Raw genomic sequence first — 23228 nt, forward strand, 5'->3', positions numbered from 1 at the left:
AGCACCACGTGTGGCGACTACAGGGACGTTACAGCAGCAGCAGCTCCAGCTCTCTGGTAGCGGGCTCTCAGACTTTTGTTGACGAGGCCACGCCTCTGCTTTACCGCAGCTCGGCGTGCACCGTGACAGCAGCAGCAGCTTCACTGAATTTATTCCACTCGGAGACGACAGAGAAATCAGGAGGAAGAAACAAGGCGGATACTCCAGCTCTCCCTCTCTCCTTCTCATGCAGTTTTGAAGAAGACGCCCCCCTCCCCGCACCTGCTCCGCTTCGTCTTCTCGCCGTCTCGCAGGAGTTGAGCCTCTTGTGAGTGAGCGGACGTCGCTTCTCATTGTTAAAGACGCTGTTTTGAGCATGACTTCGGCGTACAACCTGGATTTCCTCCCTCTTACCGATAGTCGCTTAATGACTTCGAGCGACACAATGTAAGTAATTCAACTACGGGTTCGTGTGTGTGTGTGTGTGTCTCGCCTCGCTTTTTCTTTGTGCGCGCTTTTTTAGTTTCTATTGATGAAAGACAACAACACAGTTGAGGGGAGTTAGCTAACGTTAGCTTGGCTGCTAACGTTAGCTAATCATACGAACATGGACGGTTTGGCCACCTGCAGGTAAAGTTGCTTGCTTATACGATGAAGGGTGTAACCACAACACACACGTCGGTTTGGAGTGAAATGTAATATGGCTTCTTACCACGGCTGGAAGCAGCATCTTGAGCTAACACACGTATTACTCCAAGCGAAAGCGTCATTTGTTAGCAGTGGTATTTGACACTGGGCGCGCTGCGATAGTCAAGTGACATGTGCTTCCGGACATCACACGTTTCGGTATCAGTTCGGGGAAAAAAAACAGCACAGATTCGCTTTTCACGGGTGTTAATTTATGTGTGTTACTTTCTATATGCAACCCACATGTTTTGTTCCAAATGATCAACTTTAATACAAAGTGTGCAGACCGAAACCACTGCGAGGTGTTAAACTGGAAAATGTCGCCTGTGAAGTTGGTTTAAAAAGTTTTTTTTTCATAATAAATGTTGTTGCCAACTTGATATTGATGGCCCACGCTTAGCAACATAAGCGAACCTTGTTTGTAGGCGAGACACGGGCTGGTTGGAGCTCGGCTCGGCTCCCTGTGTCTCAGCTAGCAGGCGAGCTAGCTAGCTAGCTAACACGGTTAGCTGCAGCCCGCAGGCAGCGGTGTCCCCGGGTCCATGTTGGCAGTAACCCGCTGACTTAAAGGCAGAAAACACGTGGTTCACAACATTATGGAGCCATTAATGGAAATCTTGTGACAAGAGAGAGAGAGAGGGGGGAAGGAAGACATTTACCAAGCACACAGGTCCGCATGTGTAACTCTGGTCGCAGTAAACTTCAGCTAATCCTGTTTGACAAAAACATTTCGAAAGCCACAGCCTGCGTACACAAGGACGTTTAAAATGTAAATGTTAGACGTCTCAGGGGCCTCTCACTGTTTTACAGATCAGTGGATAAGGCCTTTTAAATCCATGGTTTAAATTAACTTGTTAAGTTTAAAAAAAATGTGTTTTATTTTTTCACTTTTTGACTTTAAAGTTTGTATGAATACCTCTCTGCCACCTGTTTTAGGCCTTATATGGAACACTAAACTGGTCTTTATATATTACAGTGTTCACTTCAAGTGACATTAAGCTGATTATTTAAGGGGGAAAGGGCCAGTTAGATTGATTTAAAAACCTCACACAAGAAAAATGATTTTACATAAAATAAACGTTGTCATTTGTATTGTACATTGTCTCATTGATGTTTCTTGGACACAGTAAGGATGTGATTAGATCTTGACTAAGTTCTATTTGATTGATTTATCTCCCTGTTTGTTGACAGTGATAGTGACTATCGGAGCTTAAGCATGATCCCTTTGGCAGCCCGTGCAGCCATAGTGAGATGTCAGTAGGCTCAGTGTCACGGTGATCCCTTTTGTTGTGGCTGGTCAGCTGCTGATCAGTGTGAAGAGTAGGATCTTGGCAGCCGTTCCGGGGGACTGTATGGTCCAGCTGCTCTGTTCTCTCTCTTTGCTGTGAGGGTGGTGGTGCTGGGCTTGGTTAGGGGTGTATGCCATGTAGTCAGATGTTGAAGGCCAAAGGGAAAGAGGGGCGGCTGTGTCACCTGTTTCTTTGCTCAGCAGTAATTACTAGACTGCCTGCCCTGTAGCAACATGTACAGCCATGAAACACTTGTGTGGGGCGATGTGTTTCTTAAGTGAACAGGCTATCAGTACTGTATTGATTGGCCATGACGGCAAGAGAGCCTGTTTTTAAGATCAATTTATTCATCTATAGGGGGGAGAAATTGTGTTCTCTCGTCATTAGGGGTTTAGTTTTCCACACTTATTGCCTAGGTGATTTTTAGCAGCCAATATGTCTTAAGGGTGAAGCCCTGAAAAGTTCCTTAAAGTAGTATCTCTGGCATCTCTGGCATGTTTGTAATAAAGGGAGCACTGTGTAAGCAATAGAGAAGTAACAGTATTGTTTCTTAAAGAATTCCCAAAGTAATGTCTGTGGTATGTGTAGTATTTACTAGAATCTGCACTTAATTGTAAACGAAAGGGGGAAAAATGTTTTAAGGAAAGTTTTGTATTGATTAAATCTGTTTCTTAGCACAGGTAAGGTTAATGGATGACATTAACATTAAGTCATTTCAGTAAGCACATTCAGACAGAGTAATCGGGTGTAATTGCTGCTTTTTGTCTCACCTCTTTGTCTCTTCCTTTTGAGATGCATTGCCGGTTCCGAGCTCCACCTAAATATTTAAATTCATGCTCCAGCTGATGCAGAGCGAGGTTTATGCAGCAGTTTATTTCACTGGATGTTTGGCTGTTCTTTCACACAAGCTTTACTTTAACAACGTCATCTGTAACCGCCAGGGACACTTGGTGTGATTATGTAGCTAATGGGGCGGGCCTTGTCATCAGATGCTGGCCGTCTGTTAACATTCAGGGGCTGATTGAACACGTCTGTCTTCATCAGGAGAATGCGATATAGAAATCAGGGCTGTTTTGAGCTGAGTTCGAGTTAATGCCAGGAGGGAAAATATCTTAATTTATCATTAAAACTACAATGTGCTGATTAGGTCGACCACTTGGTATGGAAATCACACAGTCCTTCCTGTTTCTGCTTTTTGGCCTGAAGCGACATGCATTCTTAGTCGTCATTTGGCTTTTCAAACAAACAAGTCAAAGCAATTCTTGCTCAAGGGTCCCTACAGAAATTGTTCTGTAAATCCTGCTCCTGTTTTCGTGTGGCCAGTTTTAAATCGCAACTTCAAGCCTGTCAGAAGTATATTTTTATTCCAAGCTTGTGAAACCTTATTCAACCTGTCAAAAGAATATTCAGCCTCCTTTTTGTAGTCGTGGAGGAAAATAGATGGAGCAAGAAGAGAAAGACTAGACTATGTTCTACTTGACATCTGTCGGAGATTTTACCAAGGCATTAGAGGCACTTGTCTTGTTGAATCAGCTTATAAGGCCACTGGTTTCCTAAAAGAAATGAAAACAACTCATGATTTTTTTTTTTTGAGAGTATTACTAGCAAACAGCTGTTTCATTCGAGTTGTTTCTCTTTTTTTTCCTGAATCATTTTGTGTGTCCATGTGAACCTTGACTTTTTTCATTCCCGATAAAGCATCACAGCAGTTTACTGTTGATCGCCAAAACAGCTTGAGGCAAAGGAGCAGGTTATAGTCTAGAAGGAGGGTTAGGTTTGCATGGAACGTGGCCCAGCAAGATTTGTTCCATCAGTATTTTTAATTAAAGCAACATTGTTAAGTTGACTATGAATGTACCATGTGACATTAATGAATAGCGAATATTTACAAAAACTAACCAGAATCAGTTTTGGGTTTCGTCAGAGAGTAATGAGATTTCTTGGTATCACTAGTCATACACAACATCATGTGACATGTGTTGTTACTTTGACCCCCGATGGTCTGGTGATGAGTAATGTCGAAACACACAAGCTTTGCTGAGCTTTCAAAATCATGTGCATAACCAGGCAAATTGGCTCCCTTTTCTATTATGGGCACAGTAAAAATGTGTCGCTGGCATACTTGCGCGGTTAGAGCTCACCGACGGGACAGACACATGGTCCAGATAAATCACCTGCTTTTATGGGTGGTGCAGCAGTAAGCATGCAACTGTCGTAGCTCCAGCTTTGGATGACCTGTCAGCTGCTGCAGGGCATCTTGGAGCGTGATGAGCTGCCACTTCAGGGGGCAGTTTGTGGAAGCTCAGCAAAAGTATTCCTCCGTACTGTTGGGGGAAGCGCTATGGCGGGAGGTTTGGGGGAGTAGAGCTGGGCAACACTGAGAGTCAGTTATCGTATTTTTATACAATGTGACTGTTTCTCTGAAGTCATTGAACCTGTTTGAGTAGTTGTCATTTTGTTTGAAGGTGTGGGCCAGCAGCATGTTGTATTGGCATAATAACTGCTGCATTGACACAACACTGGGACTTTAAATGGCACGGCAGTACAGATTCAAACTATTGGATGTCACTTTGAAACTCATTTTCAGTACAGATCCTTGTAGGCACCTTTGTTGTATCAAAGTTTGCAAATCTAATCATCATTATTTCCCAAAATGTCAAAACGTTTTCCTGGTCCACTGCCTAATACCGCTCTCTAATGTAAAATCTGCAGGAAGGCAATTAAAAATTAAATATATATCTGTAAATCATATAAATATATGAGAAATATATGTATTTCAAATGTAGGCATGCGTAGCCTGGCCGCATGGTGCCATGCTCTATAGTTTCTCAAGCAGAGGAGCACAGCTGCAGGGGTTTAATGAGTGTAAAGGAGATACCAGGGCAAATGGAGCCTTCATGTTTTTGAATGGTCTGACACAAATCCTGTTTTTCCAAGTGAGGTTTGCTCCTTCTAAAGTGAGACCTGATCAATGGGGCCCCTCAGCAAAATGGCGTCGGGAGTGCCATCGACAAAACTAGATAAAAGGGGGTGTCACACGCCAGTGCTGTGGCCTTAGCCGACGTAGTCTTCGATGTGTTCCAAAGCATCTCTCTGACTTGGCCCATTGTGCTGTAGAGGAACGGTGAATAGTGTTCTCCAGCATGGGGGGAACAATATGTGATTGTTCCCCTGCTGTGGTGAAGAAGCTGTAGGTTACTCTCTGTACCATCGCCAAAGCGCCTAAGGAGGAGATGCACCGAAAATCTCTGCCTGCTAACCAGCGATTCTTGGAGGTTTAGAGCTCTGCAGTGCTGTTTTTGTGGAGCTGTTACAAGCTGGTGGGAGGGGGGCACTCACCCCTTTTTAGAGGAGAGAGGCTTTTGTTTCACTGGAGCTGTTTTTTTTTCTGTTTCTATGTCATCATTCGAATGTACTGAAAGCCTTCAGAGGGCGGGAAAAAAAAGAGTTCATACCGAGGTGTGGAGTTTGGAGTTGAGAAGAACTGAAGAGTCATTTGTTAGCATGTCATTTAAGTCCCTCAAAGAGTTTGGTGTTTCTGCAGAACGGCTGGGCTCAATCTGTAAGAGATGGATGACTCGTGTCCAAAGGTCTGTCTATAAAGATGTTTTTGTGAACTTATATATCTATATATATTGTCATGTTGGCATTTTGTAATGTTTTGTGTGCGCTCTTATTGTAGTATTCCAAAGGCTTAAATTAATTTGCTGTACTTTTTTGTAGTCTTTAATCCTAGTGTAGGAGCATTTATTACAGTGTGTATTGGAAGTGTTAATGGGTTTATCATCATTTCTCTGCCTTGACATTTTTGATTAGCTCTTCACATTTCTGCTTCCAGTGCTTGTGCTCATCGGGAAATGTTTATGCAGTGGAATTTTTATCTGAGTAACACAAAGGTTGTGTAGTTGTATGTACACTGGTGGGTATTGATTCTGTCTCCGAGGCTTACCTCAGAGGAAGCCGGCACGATTTAGCATTTCACTCTGCTTTATCACTGCTGCTATGTTCTCAACTATTTGATTCAATGATATTACACTATTTTTTTTTTTTTTACAGTAAATGAGTGTACATGTAATGTAACATGATAAATGGCCACACTACATGCACTATAATAGTCCACAGATTGAAAAGAATAGCGTAATATCGTACAAGGTCTTTTTTTTTAAGAAGATATAATTTTGCTTGATGTCTTTATATTGGTCTGGGATTTTCACTGCAGTTTGCCACTTGGCCTGTTCGACTTATCAACAGTTTGCAAGGCTGGGATAAAAACACACTGCACATTTCGGGTCAGGAAGATAGTATGTTTTTGGATGTGTGCACACGTGTGTAAATATATGTAAAATAAATGCATACAACCCATTAAAGCACACGGTTCTTAACCAGTAAACGGCAAATGAATCTCAAAGTAATTCATAAGAAAAGGTGAATCCCATCTTACATAAGAGAGATTAACTTCATACTTTATATTTGACGTCTCTTTAGTAGGGTTAGGGTACACGGTTTTAAAAGGGTCGACAAACGACTTTAAGGAATAACGTGCTTTATTTGCTCAACGTCTTGTGTGGACTATTTTGATATGCAGCCTTAAATGTATTAACCTAAGTACATGCACTTTTAGATCTGAACTGTTTTTTCCAGTGTTATTGAGCCTGTTACCTGAAATGGAAAAATAATTTGCTCATTGTGGACAGTCTGCCATGGCCTCCTCTGTGACTCTTTGCAGTAGAATGATGAGTCATTCTGTAATCTTTGCTGCACATTGTTTCCAAGCAGCTTTGAGATGATCACAGATGCTAAGTAGAGAAATGTTGTTAATGTTTTTTCTTTCTTTCTTTTTTGTTTCTCTTAGCAACGGCAGCAAGATGAATGGGTCGCTGGAGCACTTGGACCAGCCAGACCCAGACTCCATCAAGATGTTTGTGGGACAGATCCCCCGCTCATGGTCAGAAACAGAACTAAAAGAGCTTTTTGAGCCCTTCGGAGCTGTACACCAGATCAACATCCTCCGAGATCGCACCCAAAATCCTCCTCAGAGCAAAGGTAATGTCAAGCAACAAAATCATTATCAGGAGGTTTGTATAATACAATGTAAATTGTGTTTTTGTTTTCCTGCTATAACAGGAAAAACGGGGCGTTGTTAGGGTCTTTGGCTTGTAAATGTGGTTCTCTTCCTATATTTGCCTGGCTTTTAGTGGACAAAAATGCTATATACAAAACCCTCTCATTGCCACATCGTCTGCCATCACATTTCCCCTGAGGCCGTGAACAACATTGCTTGTCTGCACATGCAATGCAGCGGCATTTGTGCTTACAGACGATTGATTCAATAGTGTTTTTGGTGTTAAATAACGCCTTTTTTTCACAACTCTGTATTATACGTCTTTTTAACTTTGCCATGCTGGGTTAAAAGCAGTTTTGTATGAAGGAAGTTTTACTTAACTGCAATTTTCCATTAAGACATCCATCGATGCGCTCACCTTAGAAATGGTGCTCGAGTTGAGCGTTTCAGTTTGGGCTGCAATTAGAGGAGACGGTGAAGTGGAAGCCTGCCGTCTGCAGAGAGGTGCAGAGTGCCACTGGAAGTGCTCAGTCTCCCGTAACTAACTGCAGGTGAATAAAGTAACAACAGTTTCCCTGATGTAACTGTCCTGCTTCACCCAAATTTCAATTCCCTTGATGGTTGGATGACTCACTATGGCCAGAGGCACTAATCCACTCTCGGGTTTTAATGTAGTGGGACGTTGGTTGATGCTGGGCTTGCTTTTGAATGGAACCTTTTTTTGTGTTTGCTACCAGTGCTCATACAGCCTGGACAGCCACAGATGTAGCTGCCTGCCAGGGTTGGGGCGATATGGTTAAAATTGTCTCTCTTGACTGCCGTCATTCTATCCATTAGTGATCGCCAATACTCAAGTCAGTGCAATGGATAGTTCACACTATTTTAAAAAGACTTTGCATGCAGCCTCTAAATAATCAATGGGTAGGGGTATACAACTAATGAAGGTACGCAACATCACCGTTTTAGTTTTCTGATTTATGAATAGACAAGGCTTTTCAGCACCAATCAATCGGACAGCAACCGCTGAAAATGGCGTTCCATTGATCAGCTGACCCGAGTTTAATTGCACTTTACCCATTATTTAGTTGAATGTTTAAAGGGGAAAAAAACCAGCAGTGATCTTAGCCAGTCACTGCTAGTCGATCTGTCTTATCAATCAGCCCCACTGTCAACTGTTAAGTATGTCTAAGGTCAACTGTTTCTTATCATTTTTGAAATGTGTGTAGAAACATTGTCACTGCTCAGCCGCTGTTTTTGCTGTTCGAGTAAGAGAAGTTAGGTCTGCAGGAGAATGGTCCCTGGCTGGCTGTTCAGCCAGATGAAACGGTCATTTTATCCTTTTAATACAGTTCATCCTAGTATTTTTTTTCCTTTAACAAGCAAGACAGACTAACAATGCCATGGCAGCAATTACTGTATGCTACTTATGCTAAATATGCTATTACTGCCCTTTCTAAGCTCTTTTCAGCCTCGATTTTTTTAGGCATACATGCAAATGTCTGCTGGGAGTGGGACTGTGCCATCTTATCACGTAGACATTTTTTGAATTCATTTTTTCTAAGTGATGTTTATAATAAGTTTACCTATATAATGTATTGCAAGATTTATATTCAAATGTTTACCATAAAATCGGCATGTGGCTTATTTTGTGTGTGTGCGCACACGTGTGTAAATATACTTACTTATCATGTGTAGTTCATTTGTGGGGCTAAATGGTTCAGTCCCCCCCCCCCACACACACACACACTTTTTTTTTTGCAGAGCCCCTCCCATGTTCTCTGCAGAGTGTCAGCTGTGATGGCCTATTGACATGTTAATGCAATGTTAATGTATTCTAATAGATAATCTGGTCTGATCACAGCACTCTTTGGCTCACCCTGCCAGTGTGAGTTGAATTTGTTGCAGCACTTCTATACCCATCAATTTCACCATTGTCATCCTTTACTCAGTTACTGCAAGAAATGATGCAATGGCCTGAGGAGCTCTGGCTCATGTATGGCACACTTTCGTTCTTATGTTATCAGTCTTGCTTTTGTTTGCTTTGTTTGTTGAAATTGCTCTAATCCTGCTTCCATTTTGGTTGTTTACTTTGATGTGGATCTATTGAGGAGCCATCTGATTTTGGTGTGGTTTTTAGGTCACGTCTACTGCAGGTCATGAAAAAATCATCTGATGACTATCACGCCTCTGTGGATGGTTTATTTAGCTCCAGTAAATCAGAGACAGGGCTAAGCAGCATAGAGAGAGAGCTCAGCTGGTTGTGAGAGAGAGAGAGAGAGAGAGAGAGAGAGAAAGAAAAGAGTGCAGCTTGATGCATATTAGAGTTCAACAGCCCTCCCCGTGGCCTGGGAGCTCCAGTAACAGCATAATACACACTATGTAGGTCAGAGACGCTGCAGTGCTCCACTTCCCCAGCGCAGTGAAACTGACAGGCTGGAACGCCACTGGCGGTCTGCTGGGACGGAAGGATGAGAGGCTTTTTTTTTTCTCTCCCCGCTCCTCTTTTCTTCATCCCCCTCCCCCACCACCACGACACTCCCACTATGATTCCATTTCTTTTGCTCTCACTCCTGCTCCCTCTTGTGTCTTTGTGCAGTTTGTATGCCCCCATGTACATACAGTATGTAGGGTTTGGGATTGGATTCTTATGTAACGCAGCAGTACTCGCTCTCTAAAATGTTGACACTGCGATCGGACTTGCCTGCTCTCAGTTGACCCACCAACTGTGGATCAGTGCCTCCCGACAGCTATCTAACCCCGTGGTCATCTTCTTTGTGGCCATGTCACAGCCTTCAACCATCTCATTACTGTGTTCCCACTGCAAGCTCCTACATGGTCTCTGTACTCCATCTAACAGTTGGTGCTAAGAATATCCTGTCACATGTCCCCAGCATGTGATATGTGGAGAACGTACTTTCATCTATTTAGCATCTTCCCTGTTCTGCAGCAGTCGTGGTATTACATTCACTCGTCTCTTATGTGCCGTGTTTTAATGCTGTGTTTTTGTCTCCCTCCCCCCTCCCATTGATTGTCCCTGTTTTTCACTCTGCAGGATGCTGTTTTGTAACTTTTTATACCAGAAAAGCTGCACTGGATGCCCAGAATGCACTGCACAACATAAAGACCTTAAGTGGGGTGAGTAAGCGCAGCAAAGGGCTGCTTTTAGCTGCTTGAGCCCCTCTACATCCTGGGTGCTGGCTGTGAGCTGTATACTGGCCCGATAATGAGCTCTCGGTTCGCTGAATGCCTGTCTGGCCTGAAAAATGTCTCAGCCCCCACTATCACCTCAACAGACTGAATTGATAAGCTAACCCAGCACACACACACATGCAGGTATGAGCTGAAGTGTGCTTGACCAGGCAGCAGGTTATTCTTTGAGGCACAGGACCTGATCGGCACAAAGTGGAACAAATTATTAATGCTTGTCTTCATGAATCATTGATGCACATCTACATTTTTATTTCCCAGAGTTGGAGGTATAAAAGGAGCAGAGTAAAGTCTTTTCACAAAGAAGCCCAGTGAAACTGAGTGTGGTCTGTTAATTGTTCTTGTGATTTAGCTAGTGAGATTAAAGCCTAGTCAACTGGAATAAGTGCTATGCCTTGTTAATCCTCTACAAATCTTTCTTGCCTATACATTTTGCGAAATTACTCTCTTTCCAATCAATTGAATCAATACAAAACAACCCCAGCTGTCAATTAAACCAATAGCCAAGTCTGTTATAACAGGAGCCGCTGTCAGGGAGGTTACAGGTAAATATTGAACCGGAGTGATAAATGGGTCTTGCGGGCTGAGTATAATGTCCTCACTCTCTTCACTGGAAGACTATCAATCAGACAGACATTTCAAATAATGTGTGCTCTAACAGCTCAGCTCTCAAATCCCAATCCTGCGTCCTACTGTTACTGGCATTGACTGCAGGTGACTGAGTTTGGTTTTTGCATGACAGAGGAAAAGCTTGCATCCCCGCTTATGTTTTCTCTCCCTTCTGTGCCTCCCTCTCCTTGGTCAGTGATGCTAGCCAGTTCCCATACTGAGCAGGCCATCTGTCTGCTTCTCTTTAGTGCATGTCAAAAACAAACCCACCACTTTTCATAAGTACAACCTGCTCAGGCGTCTTCTAACTAGATTTTTTTTTTTGCATTTCACATGTAAATGTGCTATAAACACATTAAAGGTCACTGCATGTTCTTGGATTTTTTTTTTGCATTAAATGGAATGGATAGCAGTTGTTCGGCCTCCACCCTCTAATACAATGAGCTTGAGAGTGTTCAGAGATGTTATAACTAACTCAAATTAGGGTTTGCACAGTTCAGAATTGTCACATCTTGTTTTGGCTGTATGCTGTGTGGGGTTCCCTCAAAACTAACTTTCACTGTACATGTGAAAGAGCTTGCTTGTCAACAATTTCTCTAAAATTGTCCTGAAGAAGATGAGGGATTTTGACAGAAAAGAATCGATAAGTTCAATCACAAGTCCGCACTACAGTGAGAAGTGAAATTGGATACTGGAGAATTTGATGGCTGCCAGCAGCTCATAGACACTTCCTCCCGAATCTGGCAGTGATGAGGGATGATGGTATTGGGAGTGAGAGAGCAAAACAAAGAGGCAGAGAGGACCGCATGAAGAGGGGAAGATGAGTGTGAAGATATGAGGCCAAGTGCTTGCATAGTTTATAATGGTAACGGATGCTGTGTTAACTCTTTCCCTAACCCCTCCTTTTTTTGTTTCAGATGCATCATCCTATCCAGATGAAACCCGCTGACAGTGAGAAAACAAGTGGTAAGTGATTTCATTTGAGGTGCAAGGGGGACACCAGCCAACAGATCAGAGGATACAGCAATGATGCCTCTCGAAGGAAATCTTGATAAGAAATCGTGGGCAAAACAACATCTATTTATCTTTTTAATAACAAAATGAGGGCTTTAAAAGGCACCAAAGGCTAGGTGAGTGAAACGGGTACAGAGTATTTGATGTAGAGCAGAAATGGATGATGTAGCTGTATGCCTAGAGGAAAACGAAGCAGCAAGTTGCTGAGAATTGTTCAAGAAACTGACACTTTGAGTGAGAGGCAGAAAATATGGCAGAATAACAAGGAGGGAGCTTGAACAAGAAAAAGAGAGAGGTGCAAGATTTAGCGCCTGATGGAAGTGCTGCTTTCATAGCTCCATAATTGTTTTGGGTTTAACTCAATGGCTGTTCTCTTTTCATCCTTCTGCAGCGGTAGAAGATAGAAAACTCTTTGTCGGAATGGTTTCAAAGAAATATGGCGAGAACGAGGTCAGAATGATGTTCTCATCTTTCGGGCAGATCGAAGAGTGCCGAATCCTCCGGGGACCAGATGGTCAGAGCCGAGGTAGGTGTACTATCGGCACAGGCGCAGAGTTCTTGGCCTCATAACTGCCACCTTCAGTACAGTGGAGTACATACTCTCATTAAGTATTTATACAGGCCTCTCCCTGATTCTTCATTACAACCCCTTCTACTCCCAAATCAAGTACTATTCGCCTCCAGTTGGCACCCTTTGCCTCCACATAGTCTATCCTCCCATCACTGTGACACTCAAGCCTCCACATCTCACAGCAAAAGGGGCCATTGCACTTGCTGTCCGGCACAATGGCCCGTCGCCATGGCAACGGCCGGGTGCTGGTGTTCGTAGGCTCAGCTGGCAGGCGGCTCGGCTCAGCTCCTCCTTTTTACCGCCTCCTTCATCACACTCTACAAAGGCTGGAATTAGCCTGTCGTTGCATCTCCTACATATCTCTCTGCTGCATAAAGCCTCAGATAGAAGGCAGCACGGGTCTCTAGTGTTGATCTGTCTATTCGATTAAAACACACAGCGGAGTCGGCCTTGAATTTCTGCTCTCACACCCCCCCCCCCAAGTTAAATGAATTCAATGCAACAATTTGAATAGGGGCATACTAGCGTTTGATGTTTGCAGGCCTTTACATATTTTAGCAAATCAAAGCCTTTCAGTGTTTATCTGTGTGCATTTTATGTGTGTATATAATCACCTTGACTGTCTCACCATGACACCATATACTCCAGCCTCTCTGGGTGACAAATTTAATCTGTCGATCACTCACTGTGCTCATGTGACACGTGTTACTGTTTCTTGTTGTGTTCTTTCTTCATGTGCTAACCAGTGAGGGTGGTTCTGTGTGCTTGGGAGTTGCCATTCTCTGTACTGTAATGTCTTTTTTGGGGTTCATAACGAGTTGTCCAAACCTTTTGTCTTGTTTTGTTTCTTCTTGTCCCTCCCTCCCTCCCTCCCTCCTCCCCTCCTCTCTCCTATTGTTCCCCCCTACAGGCTGTGCGTTTGTCACATTTGCTACCAGGGCAATGGCACAGAATGCAATCAAAACCATGCATCACTCTCAAACTATGGAGGTACTGTACCCCTTAGCTCCTATTTTTCATTTCCCCTCCCCCCCCCCACCCTCGTACATTTTGCTGCCCCCTTGTGTTGGAAAGCTGAAGAACCTGTCCAAGCAGATGGCGTCCATTCATCACAGAGCATGAGTCATTTCCAAAACCTCTTGCTAATTACTTAATTACATTGTCGTCTGCAAAATAATTGAATAACACTTGAAACGCTGCTCCTGAATTCAGAGCTAACAGGACACACAGGACTTGCTGTCACCTCTCGTTTTGGGCTGAACTAAATGCATCTCATTTATTGATTCTGATAATACTTTAGAGCCCAACCATTATCATTTTACATGTTGGGACCTCAGGGACGAGAGTCCAACCCGTCAAATATAGGGCATGGAAAAATTAACCTAGACTGGAGCAGCCTGCCCGATTAGATTTCTTCAAAAACTGGGTCCATGTTCACATATAGCCAATGGAGTCTTTGTGGAAGTAGAGCAGCAGTAATTTGACAGCTAGCAGGTCAGAGGCTCCCCAGTGAAGCATTAGACCAAGTCTAATTAGGAGCCCAACCAAACATAACACTCCGCCTACTGGATTAAATGCGGGCCCCAGTGGTGGCGCCACCTATTCTCCCTGATATCATATCCTCCCCGAGTATCAGCTACCATGGGGAGGTGCTGCTGGTGCAGAAGCCATTTTCCCTATCCAGCCCTGTCCCTGTCTGGCTCTCAACTCTCAAAGTATTTGCACCGCATGCCTCATCCATGTGTCCGTCTGAACGAAATGTAACTGTCTCTTTGTGAGGTTCTGTGTATTGTAATGCATTTTTCTTAATGTCTGCTGACATATCCTTGTTTGAATGTCTGTTTTTTTTTTTTAAACGTTGTGTCCATCTGTTGTCTGCTTATGTGTGGACTCAGTTCAGCTCCTTGGAGTGTTACAATGATTCACTGTCTGCAGCATTGTTCTATGTCCCTTTTGGAATGTGGCCTGGCCCAAGCTATGCATGGCACATGTCCTCTGTGTGTTAGCTGTGATATGAATGCAACAGGCAAACTAATGTCTTGAGGCATAGGGAAAAAAAAAAAAAAAAAAATCCCCCGTCCCTTTTTTTTTTTTTTTTTTGAAATTCCTTGCAAAGACTGCGTCCTTGCATTGGTAAATAAGCAGCTTATTCCTCCGTGTGCTTTTGAACTGGTCTGACGTCTCTTACCTCTTCACTGCTCCAGGGCTGTTCCTCACCTTTGGTGGTGAAGTTTGCCGACACACAGAGAGATAAGGAGCAGCGACGCCTGCAGCAGCAGCTAGTGCAGCAGATTCAGCAGCTCAACAGCGCCTCTACCTGGGGGAACATTGCTGGGCTGGGTTCCCTTACACCGCAGTACCTGGCTGTAAGTGTAATACACAACTCATAAGCTGCATATTTACTTGTATCACATAGCACAGTCCTCTGGTTTGTAAGTTGTGGTCAGAGTTTAGCCATCTGTTGACTACAACGTAATTGATAAAGAACATTTGAGTATTAAATCATGTTTTGCAGTAGGGCTGATGATTTTTTTTTTTTTAGTGATGCGTTTTATGATGGGTTATTGCAAGATCTGTTTTCAAAAACTGAAACGGAAACATGCCCAAAGGCAGGAGTTTTGCAGGGATATATCATGTCCTGCTGCATTGTATTTTTTTTCTGCCATTTGATAAAGCTTTCAGCCATTTTGTGTACTGTAAGGGCATCAGACAGGCATGAGACCTATTTTTGTCATGTTTAAATATTCAAACTGTTTGATTATTTAATGGCACAGAATGGAGGAGAAAAAAAACACAGGAGACTGTGTTTTGAAGTATTGCACAATGTTAAGACCTAGACTATGAACTCATTCTTTTGGCTCAGAGTAGGAACATCTTCCACTCAGTTTGTGTTCTGGCTAATGGACTCCAGCATGTGACCCGCATGTGCTTTCTGTAATTCAGAGCCAAAGAACATGTGACTTAAACAGCCGGCTGTTGTATAGTTTCTGAGACTGTTATATCTGCATGTATCAGCAGATCCTTATAAGCTGCCATTTATTCCTGATATCAACACAAACATGTTGGCTTCATTTACAATGTTATAATCGGTTTTTGTTTTTTTGTTTTGTTTTTTACATCTTAACAAATGGTGTTGAATTTAGAAATTTAGTAAAAACATATTTGTTGTTTCTGCTTAAATTGATTTAGCCTCTCCTTTTTTGTCATCAACAGTTACTCCAGCAGGCCACATCCATCAGTAACCAGAGCAGTTTCAATGGTATTCAGAGGCTAGGAGGTAAGTTCAGTTGTTTGTTCTCAGGTTACAGTCTGTGTGATGAACAAGTTGTTCTTTTTTTGATGCCCCTTAATGCTCTGCACCTACAATATGTAGTTTTAATATCACATCTTCATGAGTCTATCAATATGAAGAAACATTATGCATTCTATCATTGATTGAACCTAAAACACACATATTCCTTTTAAAAGGTGTCGTTTGTGCTAACATTCTGACAAAAAGAGAAATAAGTATACTTTTTTTAATTATTTTTTTTTTATATGTACTCACAGCTGGTGTGAATCCACTTCAGCTGCAGAACCTGGCCACATTAGCTGCTGCTGCCGCTGCAGCTCAGGGTTCTGGCAACCCAACTGCCACCAGTGCCCTGTCTACAAACAGCGGAGCCCTCGGAGCTCTGGCCAGTCCAGGTGATTAACCACTAACGCCTCTTGGCCATTCCTCCATTTATTTTATGACGGTTGACCACCCACATATAAAACTTAATGAGAATCCCTTTTTATTCAGTCTGTGTAAATATACATGGGCTCTGTCTTATACCCCGTTCACACTGGGGGGAAAAAAATCTGGCTAAAGCGGGAGTGCGCGGGGTCGAGTGTGAACACCTCGAATCTGGCTGTATCAAGTTTGATTTTAAATTTCGGATTGGCTCAAATGTGGCTCAGGTGTGAACGCACGCAAATGTAGTGAGCGAATCCGGCTAGCGACATGCTACGTCCGGTTAGCGATGTGCTACTTCCGGTTCACAGGGCGCAACACGGGACAAAAAACCGCATGACGCATGCGCACACGCAGTCCTACCGTGGCCTGAACGGACTCTGTATATTATGAGGCGCCACCTAGTGGTTTGGAGGACAGCAAACGCGCTGGATGAAGCCGGATTGAGTGCGGACACAAGTGTGTGCTAGCCAGATTTGAAAATAGCTCTGAACGCATCCAGCGTAAAGGCTGTCTGGGCTCAATCCTACTCTAGCTGGAATTACTTTCTCCAGTGTAAAACGGGGCCTTAGTTTAGCATGTGGCTGCTTTGGTAATGACCATTCTTAACTGCTGCCCTATCTTTTCTCTCATCTACATTATGGTAAAAATGATAAGAGGTATTTGAGCATGTGTGTCTTTTTGTTGTTTTTATTTTGACTGCAGGGTCAACAGCAGGGTCCAGTGCAGGCGCTGCCATGAACACCCTGGCGTCTCTGGGTAACCTGCAGGGTCTCACCGGGACCTCTGTGGGCCTCAACAACCTTAACGCTCTCACCAGCAGCGTCAGTGGTGAGAATCTGTTTTATAAGCTAAGACAAAAGCTTGTCGACAACACGAAAGCTCACAGTTTGGGGCGCTTGTTAATTTGCTAAACAAACAATGGTCCCATGTGTCTTTGCGTGACAGGTATGGGGGCCATGAATGGTGGCCTGGGAGCCTCCATGGCTAACGGGTCAGCAGCCAGCTCCATGGATGCTCTGACTCAGGCCTACTCAGGGATGCAGCAGTACACAGCCTCCGCCCTGCCCTCCCTCTACAGCCAGTCTCTGCTGCAGCAGAGTGTCGCTGGCAGCCAGAAGGAAGGTGATTAAATTCCCATCTTATCATTTCAGATGCAGATTTTTAGTAGATACAACTGAACTGTTTATATTTTTTTGTGCATCTAAGTTTAAATCTAACTTGAGTATCTGGTGTTTTCTTACCAAATGGAGTAGGGCCAGAGGGCGCCAACCTGTTTATCTACCACCTGCCCCAGGAGTTTGGGGACCAGGATCTTCTGCAGATGTTCATGCCTTTCGGAAATGTGGTCTCTGCCAAAGTCTTCATTGACAAACAGACCAATCTGAGCAAGTGCTTTGGTAAGTGGAGTCGACAGCACGGGTTTCTAAAGGCCTCGGATGGCCACTGACATTATCGTCACCTTGTACCCAGTGTATTAGGTTGTCATATTTTTAAGTCATGCTGAGTGAATGCTAAATGCTAAATGCTATTGCGAGGAAGAGCCAGGCAAGAGTCTATTTTCCCTTCACCAGTTCCTAGCTGCACATGTGAGTCTATAAGTGTCACAGCTCGAGTTACAGCAAGAAGCAAAGTGTGTGTTCAGTTCACAGTTCACTGCACCGCTGTAATTGGTTTATTTAGTTTCTAATTGCAGCTTTAAGGCTTGTTAATGTGCCTGTGTGTAAACATACAAATGTTGACACAAATATTATAGTTGCGTCTTCGGTTGAATAGGCTCGGGAAATTCTTAAATATTTGTTTATATGAAGTTTTTGATGTGTGAGTAATTAAAATACAGGTCTGTAGAGTTTTCGTCATGTGACTGCTGGTGCCAGAGGAGTCAGTAGTCATGGCTTCTATATTTTGCTGATTTGAGGCACAAGAACTGTGAGTGTCTTTTGAGTAGGCAGAAAAAAAATGCCATATAGATGTACAGCAGTTTTTTTCTGTATGGTTTTATTGAAAATATTGTAAATCTGGCCACAACACGTAGTTCAGCAATTTCTTTAATGTCTTACCGTTCAAACCTTGCTGTGGTTTTAGGAGTTACAGTGTGCGGTATGTGATGGCATGTGTTTGTGTTCGAGCCGGGTGTCCGGTTGCTTTTTAAATGTGCGACCATCTTTTTTTTTTTTTCTTAGGGTTCGTCAGCTATGACAATCCTGTGTCTGCACAAGCTGCCATCCAGGCCATGAATGGTTTCCAGATTGGAATGAAGAGGCTGAAAGTTCAGCTGAAGCGTTCCAAGAATGACAGCAAACCCTACTGATCCTAGCCCCGGGGCTCCCCCCCCCCCCACCCCTCCCCAGCTCTAATGCTAGCACTGCTAGGGTAAGTTCACCCTCCAGCCAAGGTCACCACAGCAGAGACTCAGTGGGGCAGGGGGACAGGAGCCCACCACAAGAGGGAGGCTAACCCTATTCCTAAAAAAAAAATGGTTGCAATGATCTTTCCACATTTTGCTGTATTTCATTCCTGCGGTTTTATCATGTAATTTGAGTCTGAAATATTTTAATGTATATGATTATTTATGACTATCACTGGAGTCGGTGTTTGCTGGAGGTATTTTGTGTCGCTGTATTTAGTGGAGAGCATCAGGTGTGTGTTCATGCCATTTCATTGCCTTCAGGTCAAGCTAGACAGGTTGACTAAGGATCAGTTTGTTGTGCTGAAGGGCTGACCCCGCCCCCCAAACCCCTGAGCCCAGAGCTTCAAACTGTTTTTTGGCTTTTTCCGCGTAGTCCGTCTCATTCGTGTCTTTGTTGATGTGAAAATCTTTTGCACTCTAGATTCTTCACGCTGTCGTCCCCTCATCTCTCTCCCCCTCTCTTCTTCTTCTTCTCCTCCTTCCATCACCTAAGCCATGTCGAGCTAGGCTACCTCTCTTGTTTTTTCTATTAACCTCTTCCAGTCATTCCATCCATCCATCCTCCAAGTCTCACATGGGAGACTGGCTCTAGATGGATCTCTGTGGGTGCCAACTATACAGTTTGTGCATGTTGGAGTCTCTGCCATATGTCCTGGTGGTGTCACTTTCTTAAATCTGTGTATTGTTTTATTGTGTGTTGGGGAAAGTTGGGTACGTTGACCCCACTGTCCTTTTTACTGTATGTGGTGACTGGCATTGTTTTTGTTGTGTTTTGTGCCTCATGGCTAAACGATTCTTGTGCCGTGCCCCTAACTTTCTCTTGTCTCCTCTCTTGTTCTCTCTCTCTCTCTCTCTTTGTCTCTTCTCTTTCTTCCTTTTGTGTTTTTGTTCCTTTTTTAGAACAACTCTCCATGCCTGTTTGCTCATCATTAGCCTAGCATGTCTTCATGATGTTGAAAGCCAAGCCAAACTCCTGGCCTCATCATCCCACCATTGTCTGTGATGTCTCTCTAAGCTCGCCTGACCAATACCTGGCCACCCACTGACCTTGACCTTAGCTCAACCTGATTTTTCTGCATGTGTATTCATTTTGTTTGCTTTTTTCTGTATAGAAATGTGACGGGTGGGAGAGAGAAAGAGAGAGGTCAAGCAAATCAATGTGAAAACTTACCTATGTTGAGTTCATTTTTTTTTTTGCGAATGTTTTAAAAACCTGTGGGATTTCTTATTTTTAATTTAGCTTTGTTTTTTATGTGGCTTTTCTTTTTACCTCTCTCAGTAAAAGTTCACTTGAAAGTTGAATACAGGGATTGGCACACAGCTGTGCTATTTGGTGCCATTAGCAATATGTTGGCTTCTTTAAGGAAAAAAAAAAAAAAAAAAAAACCTGCTACAGACCACTTTCCAACACTTTTGAAAGTCTGACCAGTAAAATCCCTCAGTGCTCTGTAAAGATCTCTACATTTTGCGGGCAGTGTGAAGATTTACACCAAGGCTATTTAAAATATATATTTTCATTTCAGTTACAAGAAAAAAAAAATCCAGTGTATTAACTTTTTTTGAACTATTTGATGGCACAATAAAAAAAGGTACATTTGCTCTACTGAGAAATGACTACCTACATGAGTCAACTTTTTTAGAACTGATTCACAAATAGACAATCTGTGGTTTAAATGCACACTTAGATTACCTATATTTTATACCATTGAATCTATAGAAGTTTAACTAACAGAACCCAGGCAAACCTTTGGGTTTTTTGTAGATTATGTTGTAATGTCATCTGTGTTTTTTGGGGGGAGGGGAGGTCTTCAGTGTATTACATTTTTAAAGAGGACTTAAAAAAAAAAATCGGTTTGACCCATGTGACCGTTTGAGGATCATTTCTAGTGAATTAAAATGAGTCTAAACTTCCTCTGCTTCTGATTTAAAAGGTAATTTTTTGTTTTTTTCAAGGGTCACATTTTGAGGCTAATTATTTTCCTGCATTTTGAAGAAGTGTTAAGCTTACATGGTACGTCTTGTTGACTTTCTGTGAATTTACTAATTTAATTAATGGATGTTTCACTCTTTAGTTTTGGATGCCTCATGTTGTAAGAAGATGATTTACACTGTCTGTTAATCATGCAGAAGCCAGACAATGTGTTTTTTTTGTTTTGTTTTAAAAGTGCCCATCTATTGAAAGTGTTGTTGAATTCACACAACCTTTTTTTTGTATTTTCTTTTCTTCTTCACACACACACGCACACACACACGGTGACACACGAAACAATTTCTGTGGTTGCATATGTGGGAGCCCCTGAAGAGAAGATCACTCAGACACACACAACCTTTGGGTCTCTGCACATTTTTAGACACTTTTTGTTTTTTACTAGTTGTTCTTCGGAGAGACTTCCAGTGTCATGTTTCAGTCGATGCACATCTACACTGCTAAATCCACCACAATAGTGTTGGTTTACAAATAACATTCCATTCTTTCAGCACAAAGTTTACACTTTTTATCAGGGTGTTTTTGTCTATTGTACTACACATCGTTGAGGAAAAACCCTGGCAAAAATAACGACCACTTCATTCACTCCCCTGCTCCCCCTCGTCCCAAAGAAGGGTTCCCTTAAAAAAAAAAATAAATAAATAAAAAAAATAAACTGCATACCTGGTGGCGCTAAAGAGTTGTCAACTCAGGGGTTTTTTTGTGTGCGCGATAGTAGACACTCACACAAGATTACACACACAAAAATGCACAATTATCACCATTTGACCTTTTCAGTTGATTTTTTTTTTCTTTCTTTTACTCAAAACACATAAATGATCCAAAAAAAATCAAAAAATTAAAAAGAAAGGTACCAAAATTAAAAACCGTGCTCGAGGGAAGTGTTGTCGTTTTGTAAAAGGAAATGTTAAGCACAATTGTGGGAGCTAATAATCACTTTTGCAGAATGTTTTTGTGTGTGTGTGATTGTGATCCCAAAACTTTCAAAAGGTACCACTGATTTCTCTTTTAATATGGGCATGTGCTTTTTACAGTGTGTTTTTCTATCCAAATGCAATACAATATTCAAAGTGCCATATATATATATATATATATATATATCTCTATACATATATATATAAACGTCTAGAAACTGCCTACACATTCTTATTAGGCCTTGGTTTAGAGATTGCTGCAGTTCGCCTTTTCTGTCGTGTCATGAAAGCTCTTCTCACCTGCTAATGTCCCCCTTCCTTCCTCCCCCCTTCCTCCCCCTTTCTCCTCCCCCTTTTACTCTGTGTTGAGTTATTGGTAAATGTGTATTGTGATGTACTCAATTTGAACAAGTTGGTTTAAAGAAAAAGAAACTTGTAGATAAACAATAAACTTCCCTATTCATTTTTTTTCAAGGTTAACGTCTTTCTTAGTGAGTGTACTGTAACACTTTGCGATACGCTCAGGTGTGTTAAGAGAGGGGGGGGGGGTCGAAAACACTGAAACGATTGGAGGTGTCCGTCATGCATGGTGGCGTATGGTGAAGTGTTATTGTGACTGAATTTAAAATACATATATCTATATATATATATATATAGATATATATATCATATATATATATATATATATAGATATATATATCATATATATCTATATATATATATATATATATATATAAATTTAAAAAAAAATAAAAAGCACAATGTACAGACAGCAGCAGTCCCAACAGGAACTCAACTCACTTCAGGGGCTTCCATCACAAATCCTGGTCAAGCTCTTAACAATCACTCGTGTTTCTTCTTCTTGTTTGTGTTTTCACATTCTGAAGTGCTATTTTTTTTCTTTTTTGACCGTGTGGTAGCTTTGCATCTCTATAGATATTGTCTTGATCCAAAAAAAGGAAAATGGAAAAAAAAAAAAAACTTTTCCTGTGTTTTATTTTCTAATAATCGTAGGATTTTGTTCATGTTCCACCAATAATTTAATAGATGTTTTGTCTTGTCTTGATGAAAGCCAAAGTGAGTGCATCTTGATGTGATCTGTATTATACATACAGTACAGTTTTTTTTCTGTTCAGTTAGTTAATACCACATTTTTTGAAACTGGGTGGGATTTAAAAAAAGAAAATGAGAAAAAAAAAACGACATACACAGGCTGTCCAATTTCTACAACTGGTTGTTCATATGTATTTTGTACCAGTGAAGCTTTTTATATTGGAAATTAAAGGAAAAAAATCTATATTGGAAAAAAAAATTGTCTGGCCTCTCAATGTGGCCTCGCCCTGACCAGGTCTTGAGCTTGGCCTCTTGGTAGGGTCAAGCAATTTTTTTTTTGGTTTTGTTTTTGCCTCTAAATGATGCCTGAGTTTGATTTTACTTGGATCTCTACGTGCTCCTCACTTCCTTTTAAGTTTCGGGGGGGGGGGTTTGGGATCCTCTAAATCGTGGTAAGTTTCATGTTAGTATATTTGTGCCGTCCACATAACTTTAATGGTCATCAGGATTTTGACAACTTCTGTGGATAATTGTCTTAGTTGAAAAAGTTAACTGTTTAGTTGGAGCCTTGCTTTTTTTTTTTTTTTTTTTTACCTGTGTAGAGTTTTCTGTTTTTTCCCATAGCGGAGTGTGTAGCTGAAAGACCGTGTTCTTTTTTTTGGTCAATGTTTGTTTACGTGTGGTGTGTTTCTTTGCCTCTGTCTCCAAATTAAACCATTTCCCCTAATATG

The 23228-nt window shown here is 42.1% G+C and overlaps 1 protein-coding gene across 3 annotated transcripts; it reads left to right on the forward strand.

Annotated features, from left to right (window-relative positions):
• Nucleotides 1–21912, forward strand: LOC114451349 (CUGBP Elav-like family member 2). Of its 3 annotated transcripts, none has more exons than XM_028429879.1 (14): nt 1–426; nt 6808–6998; nt 10070–10152; nt 11751–11799; nt 12239–12373; nt 13329–13408; nt 14623–14784; nt 15632–15695; nt 15968–16105; nt 16839–16964; nt 17082–17258; nt 17390–17533; nt 18317–18506; nt 19444–21912. In XM_028429879.1, the coding sequence occupies exons 1-13, from the start codon at nt 356–358 to the stop codon at nt 18442–18444; spliced, it is 1548 nt and encodes a 515-aa protein (XP_028285680.1). In that variant the 5' UTR covers nt 1–355; the 3' UTR covers nt 18445–18506; nt 19444–21912. The 3 variants fall into 3 exon arrangements, with proteins under 3 accessions (XP_028285680.1, XP_028285679.1, XP_028285681.1); XM_028429878.1 differs by having other exon boundaries at nt 4–426; nt 17387–17533; XM_028429880.1 differs by lacking the exon at nt 1–426 and adding an exon at nt 497–609 and having other exon boundaries at nt 17387–17533.
• The last annotated feature ends 1316 nt before the right edge of the window (nt 21913–23228 follow it).

This window comes from Parambassis ranga, chromosome 19 (assembly GCF_900634625.1).
Source record: "Parambassis ranga chromosome 19, fParRan2.1, whole genome shotgun sequence".
In the NCBI taxonomy this organism is placed as follows: Eukaryota; Metazoa; Chordata; class Actinopteri; family Ambassidae; genus Parambassis; species Parambassis ranga.